The sequence below is a fragment of the Mandrillus leucophaeus genome, unplaced genomic scaffold (assembly GCF_000951045.1).
Source record: "Mandrillus leucophaeus isolate KB7577 unplaced genomic scaffold, Mleu.le_1.0 Scaffold335, whole genome shotgun sequence".
Taxonomy (NCBI): Eukaryota; Metazoa; Chordata; class Mammalia; order Primates; family Cercopithecidae; genus Mandrillus; species Mandrillus leucophaeus.
In genome coordinates, this window is record NW_012103532.1 from 809,689 (window position 1) to 825,760 (window position 16,072).

At 40.3% G+C, this 16,072-nt stretch overlaps 1 protein-coding gene and 1 pseudogene across 1 annotated transcript in view; both read right to left on the minus strand.

Moving 5' to 3' along the window:
• SCAI (suppressor of cancer cell invasion) overlaps positions 1-16,072 on the minus strand; it is a gene marked incomplete at its 5' end in the record, with an annotated part of 114,169 nt that overhangs the window by 4,066 nt on the left and 94,031 nt on the right. The window contains 2 exon segments of the mRNA XM_011988698.1: positions 11,392-11,492; positions 11,693-11,946. Of these exon segments, the coding sequence (XP_011844088.1) occupies positions 11,392-11,492; positions 11,693-11,946 (355 nt within the window).
• LOC105545676 lies at positions 8,245-9,327 on the minus strand (annotated as a pseudogene).

The following is a 16,072-nucleotide window of genomic DNA, read 5'->3' on the forward strand; positions in this document are numbered from 1 at the left end:
CTTGCAGTGAGCCGAGATCGCGCCACTGCACTCCAGCCTGGGTGACAGAGCAAGACTCCGTCTCAAAAAAAAAAACCAAAAAAAAAAACAAAAAAAAAAAAACAAATTCTGTAGATTAATGGAAGATAATTTAGAGTTCAGAAATATCCCTATACACATATGCTTAATTGATTTTCAACAAAGTTACCACAGTAATTCAATGGGAAAAGAAAAATCTTTTCAACATATGGTACTAGAACTACACATGCATATTAAAAAACTTTAAGCTTTATCTCACACTGTAAACAAAAATTAACTCAAAATAAACCATAGACCTACATGTGAAAGCTAAAACTATAGAATTCCTAGGAAGAAAACATAGGAGAAGGCCAGGCATGGTGGCTCACATCTGTAATCGCAGCACTTTGGGAGGCCAAGGCAGAGGGATCACTTGAGGTCAGGAATTCGTGATCAGCCTGGCCAACATGGTGAAAACCCCTTTCTACTAAAAATAACAAAAAAATGAGCTGGGTGTGGTGGTGGACGCCTATAATCCCAGCTACTCTGGAGGCTGAGGAAGGAGAATCGCTTGAATACAGGAGGCGGGCGGAGGTTGCAGTGAGCCGAGATTGTGCCATTGCACTCCAGCCTGAGTGACAGATTGAGACTCAGTCTCAAAAAAAAAAGAACAAACAAAAAAAGAAAATCTCTGTAACTTCAGGTAAAGATTTCTGGGATAATATACAAAAACACAAATCAGAAAAGAAAAAACTCAGATTTTTCATTGTAGCTTCAATTTGCATTCAACTCAACTTTTTAATTTTGATGAAATTTTATTATTTTTAAAAATTTTGATGAAATTTTAAATACCACTACATATCCATCAGAATAGTCAGATTTAAAAGTCTGACAACAATGTTGGCAAGAATGAAAAGCAACCTTCAAAGCTACTGGTGGGAATGTAACTATGGTACAACCACTTTGAGAAAAGGTCTAGCAGTTTCTAAACTAAACACATACCCATAATATGACCAAAAAAATTCAAAACAAATGTCTGTGCAAAGACTTGTACAAGCTGGCTGGGCAAGGTGGCTCACGCCTATAATCCCAGCACTTTGGGAGGCCGAGGTGGGCGGATCACGAGGTCAGAAGATTGAAACCATCCTGGCTAACACAGTGAAACCTCATTTCTACTCAAAATACAAAAAAAATTAGCTGGGCATGGTGGCGAGCACCTGTGGTCCCAGCTACCTGGGAGGCTGAGGCAGGAAAATGGCGTGAACCCGGAAGGCGGAGCTTGCAGTGAGCCGAGATTGCACCACTGCACTCCAGCCTGGGCGACAGAGCGAGACTCCATCTCAAAAAAAAAAAAACAAAAAATAAAACAAAACAAAAAAACAAAAAAAACTTGTACAATCCTTGTTATTTATAATAAAAAGCAGTTTTATTTCTATTAGCCAACTATTTATTTATTTAAGACAGGGACTCCCTCTGTTGCCCACGCTGGAATGCAGTGGCGTGATCATAATTCACTGTAATTTTGAACTCCTGGGGCTCAAGCGATCCTCTAGCCTTGGCCTCCTGAAATATTCAGATTACAGGCATGAGCCACCATGCTCTGGCCTGTAATAGCCAACACTGTAAAACTGCCACGTGTTCATCAGGGGGAGAATGCCTAAACTGTGGTATGTTCAGACAATGGAATACTACCCAGTAACAAAAAGGAATGATCTACTGATATCTGAAACAACAGGGATGAATCTCAAGAACAATGCACATGCTTAGTCACAGAAGGTTTACACAAGAGTCCATACTGTGTGATTCAAGTTCACGAACAGGTACAAGTAATCTTGAGTGAAAACAAAAGGTGACAGCCTCTGGGGTAATGGGTACCGGACTAAATAAAAAGGAGTACAGAAGTAACAATCTGGAATGATGCTATCTTGTATAAACTGATAAAGGTTTAGGTTACACAGGTATATTTCCCTCAAAACTCACTTAATGGTATACCTTAATTTTGTGTATTTCACTGTGTGTAAACTTTACAGAAAAAAGAATTAGGTGAGTTACAGTGGCTCATGCCTATTACCCCACTTTGGGAGGTCAAGGTGGGAGGGTTGCTTGAGGCCAGAAGTTTGAGACCACCCTGGGCAATGCAGCAAAACCCGTCTCCACAAAAAAATTTAAAAATTAGCTGGGCGTGGTGGTGCACAGTACTCAAGTGGTCACAGCTACTCAGGAGGCTAGAAGCAGGAGGACTGCTTGAGCCCAGGAGACTGAGGCTGCAGTAAGCTACAATTGCATCACTGTACTCCAAACTGCATGACAGACAGAGACTCTGTCTCAAATTAAAAAAAAAAAATTGTAGTTGGGCAGTGGCAATGTGCCTATAGTTCCAGCTATGTGTGATGCTGAGGTGGGAGGACAGCTTGAATCCAGAAGTTCAAGATCAGCCTAGGAAACATGGGAAGATGTCATCTCATTTAAAAAAAAAAAAAAAAAGTAAACATATTATATATATATGCATGATGAAGTGTTTGTGGGTGATGTCCACAATCTACTTCAAAATGCATTAAAAAATAAGATGGGGCTGGGCGTGGTGGTTCATCCCTGTAATCCCAGAACTTTGGAAGGTTGAGGCGGTTGGATCACCTGAGGCCAGGAGTTCGAGACCAGCCTGGCCAATACGGTGAAACTTCATCTCTACTAAAAATACAAAAATTAGCTGGGCATGGTGGCATGCACCTGTAATCCCAGCTACTCAGGAGGCTAAGGCAGGAGAATTGCTTGAACCTGGGAGGCAGAGGTTGCAGTGAGCAGAGATCACGCCATTGTACTCCCAGGCAACAGGGTAAGACTCCGTCTCCAAAAAAAAAAAAAATCTGATGAATGGTAAGACAAATCCATAAATGGAAAAATACGTTAGAACTCAAATATAGCTGACTCCTGAGCAATGCAGGGGTTAGGGATGCTGAGCCCCCTCCCTAACAGAGTTAAAAATCCATATATAACTTTCAACTCCCTGAAATGTAACTACTTATAGCCTACCACTAACTGGAAACCTTATAGATAACATAAACAGTCAATTAACAAATACTTTGTATGTTATATGTATTATATACTGTTTCTTCTTTTCTTTTTTTTTTTTTTTTGAGACAGAGTCTTGCTCTGTCACCTAGGCTGGAGTGCAGTCGCGCGATCTTGGCTCACTGCAACCTCCACCTCCCAGGTTTAAGCAATTCTCATGTCTCAGCCTCCTGAGTAGCTGGGATTACAGGCGCATACCACCACACCTGGCTAGTTTTTGTATTTTTAGTAGAGGGGGTTTCACCATGTTGGCCAGGCTGGTTTTGAACTCCTGACCTCAGGTGATGTACCCGCCTCAGCCTCCCATAGTGCTGGGATTACAGGCGTGAGCCACTGCACCCAGCCTATATATTGTATTATTACAATACAGCTAGCTAGAGAAAAGAATTTTTTCCCCCCAAGACGGAGTTTTGTTTTTGTTACCCAGGCCAGAGTACAATGGCGCAATCTTGGCTCACTGCAACCTCTGCCTCCCAGGTTCAAGCGATTCTCCTGCCTCAGCCTCCCGAGCAGCTGGGATTACAGGCACTTGCCACCATGCTTGGCTAGTTTTTGTATTTTTAGTAGAGACAGGGTTTCACCATATTGACCAGGCTGGTCTTGAACGCCTCACCTTGTGATCTGCCCACCTCGGTCTCCCAAAGTGCTGGGATTACAGGTGTGAGCCACTGCACCGGGCTGAGAAAAGAAAATGTTATTAAGAAAATTGGCCAGGGCTGGGCATGGTGGCTCACACCTGTAATCCTAGCACTTTAGGAGGCTGAGGCGGGAGGATGACTTGAGGTCAGGAGTTCGAGATCAGCTGGCCAACATGGTGAAACCTCGCCTCTACTAAAAATACAAAAATTAGCTAGGAGTGGTGGAACATGCCTGTAATCCCAGCTATTTGGGATGCTGAGGCAGAATAATCTCTTGAACCCCAGAGGTGCAGGTTGCAGTGAGCCGAGATTATGCCACTGCACTCCAGCCTGGGCAACAGAGCGAGACTCTGTCTCAAAAAAAAAAAAAAAAGAAAAGAAAATCATAAGAAAGAGAAATATATTTACTATTCATTAAATGGATTACCATAAAGGCCTTCATCCTCATTGCCTTCACATTGAGTAGGCTGTGGAGGAGGAGGTGGGGTTGTCTTGCTGTCTCAGGGGTGGCAGAGAGAGGAGAGGTGGAGGAGATGGAAGGGGAGGCAGAAGAGACAGGCAACTGGGTGTAATTTTATGCAAATATGTCATAATTTGTGTCTGACATTTTTGCTTTTTCATTTCTCTGAAGTGTTTCTACATGGCACCAATCCTTCCACTATTTGCTTTCATTTCAGTGTCCATTATCATAGAAGCATCTATGACATAGAAGTCAAAAGCCCAATCCTGAATAACCTAAACCCTTCTGCTGGGTTGTCTAACATCCATTTGTTTTCTGCCACTGCTTCTTCTATGTCTCCTTCCTGGCACTGGTTCAGAAACATTCATGTCCACCCCACGTCATCTTCAGTTAATTCTTCTGGTGTGGTGTCTATTAGCTCTTGAACTTCTCCAAGATCTGTATCTCAAAATCCTTCACTCCCCACCCTTTTTGCCACATCCACAATCTCTTTCATGATTTCCTTGATTGTCACAAATCCTCTGAAGTCATGCACAACATCAGGACACAGTTTTCTCCAGCAGGAATTGTTTCAGGCTTGATGGTTTTCAAGGCTTTTTCTATACTAATGATGGCATTTCCAATGGTAGAATCCTTTTAGGCTTTCAAGATGTTCTCTCCATTAGGGTTTCTCTTCCGTAGTTTTGATAATACATACAGTACTCTGTGCAATGAACCTTAAAGGTCCTTATGATCCCCTGATCTAGAGGCTGACATTGTGTGTTTGGGGGCAAGTAGGCCACTTTGACACCTTCAGTATAGAAGTAATGGGGTTCTGGATAGCCAGGGCATTGTCGAATATCAAAAAAACTTTAAAAGGTAGTCCCTTACTGGCAAGGTACTTCCTGATTTCAGGGACACAGCATCAACAAAATGAATCTGGAAAAAAAGTTCCTGTTGTCCAGACCTTCTTGTTGTACTGGCAGCTGGTGTTTATCTTTTCTATCAAGGTGCATTAGCAGCTTTACAGATAAGGACTGTCCTGATCATAAACCCAAGTGCATTTGCATAAAATAACAGAGTTGTCTATCCCTTCCTGTTTAAATCCTGGTGTTCACTTCTTTTCCTTACTAAAAAACATCCTCTGTGGCAGTTTTTTTTTTTTTTGTTCTTTTTTTTTCTCCAGAAAAGGTATTTTCTTCTGCACTAAAAACCTGTTCAGGCAGGTATCCTTTCTCCTCAGTGGCACCCCCAGGTGCCACTCGTCTGCTGCCTCTTGGTTGGCAGAAGCTGCTTCTTGTGTTATCTTAACATTTTTAAAGCCAAAGCTCTTTCAAAAATTATCAAATCATTTTTTGCCAGAATTTCATTCTCTAGCTTTGGATCTTTCACTTTCCTTTTGCTTTGTTAAATAATGTTTGCTTTTTCTCAAATCATAATATATGTCTTTTTTTTTAGTGGCGAGGGGATGGAGTCTTGCTGTGTCGCCCAGGCTAGAGTGCAGTAGTGTGATCTCAGCTCACTGCAACCTCTGCCTTCCAGGTTCAAGCAATTTTCCTGTCTCAGCCTCCTGAGTAGCTGGGACTACATACAGGCTTGTGCCACGATGCCCAGCTAATTTTTGTATTTTTAGTAGAGATGGGGTTTCATCATATTGGTCAGGCTGGTCTTGAATTCTTGACCTCAGGTGATCCACCCACCTCGGCCTTCCAAAGTGCTGGGATTACAGGCATGAGCCACCGCGCCCGGCCTGTAAGTATGTCTTATAGCAACCTTACACCTACATAAATGCTACATTTTCATTATGAGATAAAAGGTATTTCACAAAAAGTGCAAGGTTTTCATGCCTGCTGACGTAGCTACAGTGATGGCATCACAAATTTTCTTTTTTTACAACACTCCTTACTGGATTAATTTATCTTGAAATGGCAGGCAACCACAATGGCAAACCTTGATCTATGGTACATATCAAGGTATTCAACTTTTTCTTGTAATATCATGACTTTTCTTCGCTTCTTGGGAGCACTTGAAGCATCACTTCACATGAGTCTCATGGTGTTATGCAAGGTTTACTACAGTACTGGACTAAACACAATAAAAAATATGTGAGAACCGGTAGAGATCATTTTTTATTACAATACACAATTTACTGGAGAGACAAACTGCTCATGGAGATGACAGGCATTCTAAGCAGTACTTGCAACACTCGAGCTCACTGCCAGAGCAACAGGATGTGGCTACAAATTACAGTAGTACAGTAGGCACTACAGTGATTTTATGCAGTTATGATTTAATATTGCACCATCATTACTTTTGTTTACACTTCTCTGGACTGTGAATAGTACCATATATGGTATGTAAGTGTATGCATAAATTTTAATCATTCATAATAGACTTGTATACATCTGATAGTACTAAATGATAAAATAGACTAGTGTCTACGTATATTTTATATATTCATGACATACCTTTTTCTTAATTTTTTCACTATTTCTTTTTTGTATGATTTTATTTATTTTCTCACTGGCACTGATCTACTGCACTTAAACATTTTCATCAGACTCAAAAAATAATTTTATTTCAGGAGAAAGAAAAAATTTTACTTAGCTTTTGTTTATACTGTTTCATTATTAAGAGTATTTTTTTCTTTTTTTAAGAGATAAGATCTTGCTATGTTGCCCAGGCTGATCTCCAATTCCTGGCTTCATACAATCCTCCTGCCTCAGCCTCCTGAGTAGCTGGGACTATAGGTATATGCCACTTCTCCCAGTTTGACTTTTTTTTGTTTTTTTTACTATAATGTAATGTGTTTTTATTCACCCATTGGAAAAGCCTTTGCTACATATTAATACAAACTTGTCACTAATAAATCTTTCTTTCAGTAAGAAAATAATATGAACATAACTTTGTGTGAGTTTTAATGTCCTGGAGCCTTGTTGCTTCATGTATAAACTGCAGGTCACTAGAAATTAAAATGAGGTAATATGGTATAATAGGCTTAACCCAGTAAGCGTACAATAAAGGATGGCTATTATTTTAACATGAATTCAACTGAAATCCCGATAGGGGAATACCAATAATGTTTCCTATATAGCTTACAAATTGTTCTTTGTCATCTCCTCAGCTGCCCAATGGGAATTAGAGCTAGCCTGTTAGGCTGCTTGACAGGACCACTGAATGCTGGAAATCAACCACACTCCATCCCCTCATTTAACAGATGGGAAAGCAGAGGCCCAGGGAGTTTGGGAAACTTGTCCACAAAGGGACAACTACTTTATGGCTGAACTGCGTCTAGGACCAGGTTCTCTTTATCGACATGAGTATCTCTTTCCTTTATATGCCCCTTCACGTTCACAAAGCAACTCCTCAGCTCCATGATTTTGTTTATTATGCTACATCACTCAGTTTATGAAAATGACTTTTTTTCCTCCTTTCTTGTGATTGGAAGTTTTTTTGCATTCTTGTGGCAGCTGAATCCATACTAACCCTTAAGTTGAAAAAAAAAATATATAAAAATACACACACACACACATACACACATACACACGTGAACATGTGGAAGAAACAGCACTAGGTCTCCCTGGACAACCCAGTGCAGGCCACACCCTGGCAGTCACAGAGCACACATCAGAAATTGTCTTCCCATGTGAACTGCTTTCAACACTTCAATGCTAAAGAGCTCAGAGGTGCTTCCACTTTGAAAGAAGCCCGGGAACATTTGTAGCCTACCCATTAATGTGTCTCATTTTGAGACAGAACAGTGAGCAGGTAAACCAGCTGCTCTTCATGTACTTCTTGCCGTAAGTCCTTCAAAGAATGAAGAGTGAAGACAATTCATTTCTCCTCCTGGAACTTCTTCTTATTCTTCTGCTTTTTTAAAGGTTGCTATGTTCAGGTATAGGGATAAGACATTATAAAAGATAAAGGATATCATGTGAGGGAGGAAATCAGACAATCCAAAAAAATCTGTAGAAATTAAAAATCAAAACATGCAGGCAAGGTAGGAGGCAACACATTCTTGCCACAGAGCTGTTCCTCAAAGGCAGGAATGAAAAACGAAAAACAAAAAAAAAGACCTCAGCTGCATAATGAAGCTGAGGTCTTGGCCTGACAGCTTTAAATAGCCTTAAAACTGGGCTGGGCATCAAGCGTCTTTTCCAGAATAGGCCAAGGAAGACAAGTCCAGTTTGGTTTTTAAGGCCTTAGTGAGCTCTGCAGCCAGCAGATCATGGAGGGACACACTATCGTGGGAGTACACCCAGTTTTCCCCAGTCCAGTCATAACGCTTGAGTCCACTGGATGGAGAAGATAACTAGATTTGCTTGTTTGGCATCTGCTTGTTGATCACGTAGGTTCCTAGATCTCCACTCAGTTTACCAGTTAAGACACCACTCCCAAAGGAAACATAATCCTCAAACGTGTATGGCTTGTCTGTAAGGTCTTCAAAAAAAACTGCTAAACAGTCCAGTGATTCCTCTGCTAGTCTTTCATAGGTAGTCTCATCTAGAGAGGCTGGGTGGCCCAAACTTCCTGATTTCCTCAAATTCATCCAACAGACACTCTGCTTTTTGACATTCCGAATCTGGTTGAGGCCACGGAGGTTCAAACTGGCATGGTGGGGCGTGCAGGCCACGGTGATTCCAGTGCACAGGCCCCGGCAGCCACAGAGCGGGGCCAATTCCACTGGCTGCGGGGCCCGGGTGAACAATGTTTTCAATATTTCTAGGCTGTGTAGTTTATTTGTTTTGCAAACAGTAGCAAATCTCCAAAATTTTTCCAATTTATTTATTGAAAAAAAAAATGTGTCTTAAGTGGAACTGCACAATTGGCCCATGCAGTGGTACAATCAGAGTTCACTGCAGCCTCAAACTCCTGGGCTCAAGCAATTCTCCCACCTTAGCCTCCTGAAGAGCTGGGACTATAGGCACATACCACTACATTTGGCTAATTTTTAAAATTTCTTTGTAGAAATGAGGTCTCACTATGTTGCCCAGGCTGTTCTCAAACTTCTAGCCTGAAGTGATGCTCCTGTCTTGGCCTCCCAAAGTGCTGAGATTACAGGTGTGAGCCACTGCGCCTGACCCACTGCAGTTCTTTTACATTTTAAAATTACCATAATAAAATGGAAAGAAATAATATTTTGAAACCAAAAGTTGCAAAAGATTTTTTTAACTGTTCAGGCATATTTGAAAAAACATTTTACTTACAGAAGTGAAAAATATAATGGCTAAAATATTTAAAATCTCAAGGAAGTGTTGTATAGGTACATGTATACACAAAAAATAAACAGCTAGAAAAGTGCACTATCAAGTCAAGCAAAAGACTTGAACACATTCTTTACAAAGAGAAAAAGAGAAGAACACTTATGAGAAGTTGCTCAACCTCAATAGTAATCCTGGAAATAAAAATTCAAACCACAATGACCTACCACTTTACACTCAGCAGATTCACAAAAACTATAAAGTATGACTGCAACAAGTGTTGGAAAGGAAGGATTACAGAAATAGCAACTCTTACATCCTGCTAGTATGAGTGTAAACTGATACAACTGCTTTGGAACACAGTCTGGCATTACCTAGCAAAGTTAAATATGCTTATATCCTCTGATCTTGCAATTCTACTATTACGTATATTCCTCAGAGAAAATCTTATATATGTGTACCAGGAAACTGATAAAAGAATTTCACAGCAACATCATTTTTGTTTTTTGTTTTTTTTCCCCAAGACTGAGTCTTGCCTGTTGCCCAGGTTGGAGTACAGTGTTATGATCTCGGCTCACTGTAACCTTCGCCTCCTGGGTTCAAGCAATTCTCTTTCCTCAGCCTCCCGAGTAGCGGGGATTACAGGTGCATGCCACCATGTCTGGCTAATTTTTGTAATTTTAGTAGAGACAGGATTTCATCATGTTGGCCAGGCTGGTCTTGAACTCCTGACCTCGTGATCTGCCCACCTAGGCCTCCCAAAGTGCTGGGATTACAGGTGTGAGTCACTGTATTTATATAATAATAAATCACTTATATAACAAATGGCCAGCATCATTTATATAATAATAAAAACTTGGAAGCAACCCAAATGTCCATTATCAGAATAAGTAATGTGCAATGTACAAATAATGCCTAGTGTTGTATAGTCAAACAAAATGAATGAATGAAAGCTATAGTCAATCAACATGGGTCAATCTCAGGAATAAAACATTGGCAAAAAGGAAGTTGCAGAAGAATACACACAATACGGATTCATAAATATGTTGCGTAGGAATAGAAATACATGCTGCAAAACTATAAAGAAAAGTGAATGATTTAAAAAAAAATTCAGGGCCGGGTGCAGTGGCTCACGCCAATAATCTCAGCGCTTTGGAAAGCCAAGGCGGGTGGATCACCTGAGGTCAGGAGATCCAGACCAGCCTGGCCAAAATGGTGAAACCCTGTCTCTACTAAAAATACAAAAAATTAGCTAGGTGTAGTGGTGGGCGCCTATAATCCCAGCTACTACCTGGGAGGCTGAGCCAGGAGAATTGCTTGAACCTGAGAGGCAGACGTTGCAGTGAGCTGAGATCGGGTCACTGCACTCCAGCCTGGGCAACACGAGTGAAACTCCATCTTTAAATAAATAAATAAATAAAATTCAGGATGTGAGTTTCATTTGAGAGGGAGATAGGATCAGGGAGGTATTGAAAATGTTCTACTTTTATTTTTTTTATTTTTTGAGATAGAGTTTCACTCTTATCGTCCAGGCTGGAGTGCGATGGTGCAATCTCTGCTCACTGCAACCTCAGCCTCCTGGGTTCAAGCAATTCTCCTGCCTCAGCCTCCAGAGTAGCTGGGATTACAGGTGCATGCCACCATACCTGGATAATTTTTTTATTTTTAGTAGAGAAGGGGTTTCAGCATGTTGGCCAGGCTGGTCTCCAACTCACGACCTCATGTTCCACCAGCCTCGACCTCCCAAAGTGCTGGGATTACAGGCAGGAGCCACCAAGCCCAACCAGAAAATGTTCTACTTTTAAACAAAGGATAGGTACTCAGATGTGCCTTAATATTGTCAGTCTTTATACTTTACATATTCATTTGTGAATATATATTTTTTTACTTAACAGACCAGTGTGAAAGTACATTTGTAAATATCATTTTGAATTTGTCCAAAATAATATTATTTTATTATAACCTTATTTTATACAGGTAAAATATAATACATGTTCTTAAATACCTAAAATGATAAAATTCATCTTTAATAATGTTCTTTGCCTACCCGAAAAATCTTGTGCATCCTCATGGTGGCTGAACAAAAGATAAATCTTGTGAGGAGCAAGCGAAGAAATTCATCTCCAAAAAACTGGAGAAATGCCTGATCTGCAAAGAGGAGAAAAGTGACAGTAAAAAGATGCTTAAATGGAAATTGTGTTTCAAAGGGGAAGGAAACTTCAGGAAAGCCTTCTCAACTTTCCTGCCTGGGACACATACCTTTAAAAATTCAAACAATTTAAAGTAAGTGACCATTTTAAGCCATTATAGTACATTCTGTTAAATGTGCAGTTAGATTAGGAGGGTACCTATTGAACGTGAATGAGTCAGTAGCTGGGCAATATCACGGTTGATTTTCCGAAGATATTCTTGACACTTTTCCCAAAGGCCTCTGCGCATGCTTGACAATCCAGAGACAAATAGGAAGGCCATTAGAGGATTGTTCAAAAAGAGAGTGAAGAGGCTACCTCGCTGAGATTGATCTGTAATAACAAACATGTTATATATATAGATAATAGTTTTGCAAAAAATAAGAGATACATATGAGGAACATTTTAATATACTGATAATATATAAAACTAAAGCTATCTCATTAAATCATAATTCAACAAAGCAGATTCTTCATGAAACTACAAAAACGTTGGTATGTTGCTTTCTGCTGAATAAACTTAAGAGCCTAGCAAACTTAAGAGAAATGGAAAACGAACATATTTCTTACCATTTTTTGCCCTCAATTAACAAATTTCATCCAAATATGGCAAGTGTTGGATGATGGGTTATCTGTGATAGAATTCTCTGATGAGTGTTAGAAATGCCGGTCTTTTTCATTCTCCTCTAAGTTGCTCTCTCTGAGTTGCTCTTTCCCTTCCTATCCCTTAAATACGAGTAGTTTCTTTCTTTGGCCCCATACATTGCTGACTGCTCTTACTCCCATGATTTTAGTTACCATTTATATGCCTATGAATTTGTAATTCTCTATCAGCAGCCTAACAGGTCTGGCACCGCTCTGTCCTGCGGTAGATACTCAAAATGTGACTAGATGAGTAAATACACACTGGATTTCAAAGCTTTAGTACAAAACGTCATTGTTAACACTAATTTCACCTATTTCTTTTTACTGTTTTTGATGTAGGTACTAGAAAATTTAATGACTCACACTCTATTTCTTTTAAGTACTGCTGCTCTAGGCTACTCTATTCAACCTAACCCTCAAAGGCACCTCAAACTCAACAGGTCAACAACTCAAAGTAAATTATTTCCCCTTTTGTTCTCTACAAATATGCTTCTCATCAAGTATTGTCATTTCTACCAGCATCTCAGCCAGAAACCACGAAGTCTATTCCTGCCTTCCCTCCCCACACCTAGTCCATCACAAAGTCCTATTGGTTCTATGGGCTTAGTATCTTTGCAATCGGCTACTAATCATTGTGCTATCTCCAGCCATCTCCCTGTTTTCATCCATGCCCCTCCCCAGTTCATTCTCTAGGAGGTTAACTGAATGCTCTTTCATGCTACTCTTCTGTTTAAATCTTTTGACAGTACAAGTTGAGTATCCCTTATCCAAAATGCTTGGGGCCAGAAGTGTTTTGGATTTTGGATTTTTTGGGATTTAGAATATTTGCATATACATAATGAGATGTCCTGGGGACAGGTCCCAAGTCTAAACACGAAGTTTATTCATGTTTAATATGTACCGTATACACATAACCTAAAGGTAACTTTATAGAATATTTTAATTAATTTTGTACATGAAACAAACTTTGTACTAAGTACTGATAAGTGGAATTTTTCACTTTCAGTGTTGTGTTGATACTCAAACTTTTGAATTTTGGAGCATTTCAGATTTTAGGATTAAGGATGCTCAACCTGTATCCCATTGTCTTCCACTTAAATTACTTAACAAATCTTAGAAGTTCTTTCATAATTCAATCACACAATCTCAAACTCTACCCTTTAGCTAGAAGGAATGACTAATTTCTCTATGTACTCGGCCAGGGGTGGTGGCTCACACCTGTAATTCCAGCACTTTGGGAGGCCAAGGTGGGCGGACCACTTGAGGTCAAGTGTTCGAGGCCAGCCTGGCCAACATGGCGAAACCCTGTCTCCAGTAAAAATACAAAAGTAGACCAGGCACGGTGGCTCACGCCTGTAATCCCAGCACTTTGGGAGGCCAAGGTGGGCGGATCACGAGGTCAGGAGTTTGAGACCAGCCTGGCCAACATAGTGAAAACCCGTCTCTACTAAAAATACAACAAAATTAGCTGGGAGTGGTGGTGAGTGCCTGTAATCCCAGCTACTTGGGAGGCTGAGGCAAGGAGAATCGCTTGAACTTGGGAGGCAGAGGTTGCAGTGAGCCGAGATTGTGCCACTGCATCTAGCCTGGGGGACAGGGCAAGACTCCATCTCAAAAAATAAAATAAATTTCTCTACGTGCTCCCTAAGCTATCTTATCTCATGGCCACAGCACCTGCAAATTCTCAGCTGGAACACTCTTGCTCAGTCATTTCCCACCCCCATCTAGTTCTCCATGTTCTTAACGTCCACGTTAGACATTATCTCATACCCTTCCCTCGTCTTCAGTGTGCTGCTAGTCAGGAGTTCCTCATCCATTAGCATGCATCCTCCTGTGAATCACTTATAATAACTGCCCATCAGGCTGTCTCTGTCTGCCACAGGACATTTGGCTCTGTGAAGAATGTAACTGTGCTTGTCAGGTCACAGTGCTATCTCCAGTGCCTAGCACAGTACCTGATAATAAATGTTGAATAGCACTGGGAGGCCAAGGCAGGCAGATCTCTTGAGCCCAGGAGTTTGAGACCAGCCTAGGCAACATGGCGAGACCCAGTCCCTACAAAAAAAATACAAAAATTAGCTGGGTGTGGCAGTGTGTACCTGTAGTCCCAGCTATTTGGGAGGCTGAAGTGGGAGGATCACCTAGCCCAGGAGGTAGAGGCTGAAGTGAGCTGTGATCACACAACTGCACTTCAGCCTGAGTGACAGAGTGAGACCCTGTCTCCAAAAAAAAAAAAAAAAAAAAGGTTGAATAAATGAAGTAACTCTTGGCTAATGAGAGAACTAAAGGCTTTAGATCTCAAAAGTGCTTACTGATCAGCTAGTTTTGCACCCACGTGGAGGGCCCTCCCCTTTTGCAGAGGTGAGTAGCAATAATACCTATGGATAAATCCAAAACATTTCTCACAAAAGAATTTTGAATCTGCTTTTGTAACTGAACAATTAATTTAAGGTGTTAGAGGTCTAAGCTTTGTAGCATAAAGATAAGAAACTGGGTCAAAATGTGTTAAGGACATGTATTACAACTAAGCATAATCATAATAATGAGAGCACATATTGAGTAATTACTACATACCCAGCATTATTCTATGAGGTAGATACTATTATTATTTCCATTTGATAGATGAAGAAACTGAGGCACAGAATGGCTGAATAATTTCCCAAGGTCACACAGCGAGTAAGTGGCTGAGTCGGGATTCAAATTCAGTCAGTTTGCCTCCAAAGTCTGTGTTTTTCTCTTCTATACAATGAAGTCTTTCAGACCAAATCATCTTGGTATTAACCCATTTGACCATGTAAATTTAAAAACTACGTAATGATAGGACAGAATGATAGCAGAAAGTACTGCTGAGTAACTGAAAGAGATTACATTCCTCCAGAAATGATAAGAAACAGGATAACAAAATCTTCAAAGCAGGAGAATTTTACCGTTGTTTGAAGGTAAGTTCTATCCCTTAGTAATTTACTTTTGGATACATGAAGTTAATATTTCTACATGTTTTTCCCTGTTAAACAGCAGAACTTACCTTAAAACAACGGTGAAAGCCTCCAGCTTCTCTCAGGCATTCAAATGCTGACCATCACTTCCTGTGTCAAACTATGTCAGCAGACAGGACTTCTGGCTGGGAAGTAGCAGTAAAATGCCATCTCCCACAGAGAGACATCAGCACTATTCACAGTTAGGGAGATAGTGAAACAGTGACAAGTACTGCTAAAACAGTGTTAAGGTTGTTTAGTATTTTACCTACTAAATGACTGGGAGTTAGAATTAGATTTTATGTGTCACTAATTAAAGACAAACTATTAAGGACAAAAAGTCTTTCGATTCTCAGCCATTGAAGAAATGGCCAAAACACTAACCTGTCTCTCTGGCAGACTTAAAAGAGGTTCTTTTATTTTAAAATTACAACAAGGCAAAAATGTGAATAAAAGAAACACTTTAAGTTGTGCCAGTTACGTTATCCTAACTCTGAGGCATAGACTGAGAAGTTTCCTAGACCAGCAATCTTACAGTCTTAAAAGATGCCTTGGATCTTTTAAAACATGCCTGCAAAGATATAGGAAGACCATGCTATACGGATATGACCAGCAAACAAACACCTGTAAAACAAATTTTAAAATTTACAAATCATGAGTTCCCCATCAGCAAGGAACAAAACCACTTCTTTCTCAGGGATGAATTATCTCAAGGCCTAATGGTAGCACATTAAGGGATCCTGGTTGTTGGCAAGGCTTCTGGGTATATTTCAGAGCGACACCTGCCACATTAAACATCATAAATCCACATACGATCATTATGGGAGGAAAAAACAAAGATCAGTACTATTCAAAATGTAGATAGTGTTTATTTGCAACCTATGGCTGTAACAGGCAATGAGGGTACATACCTTGTAAAG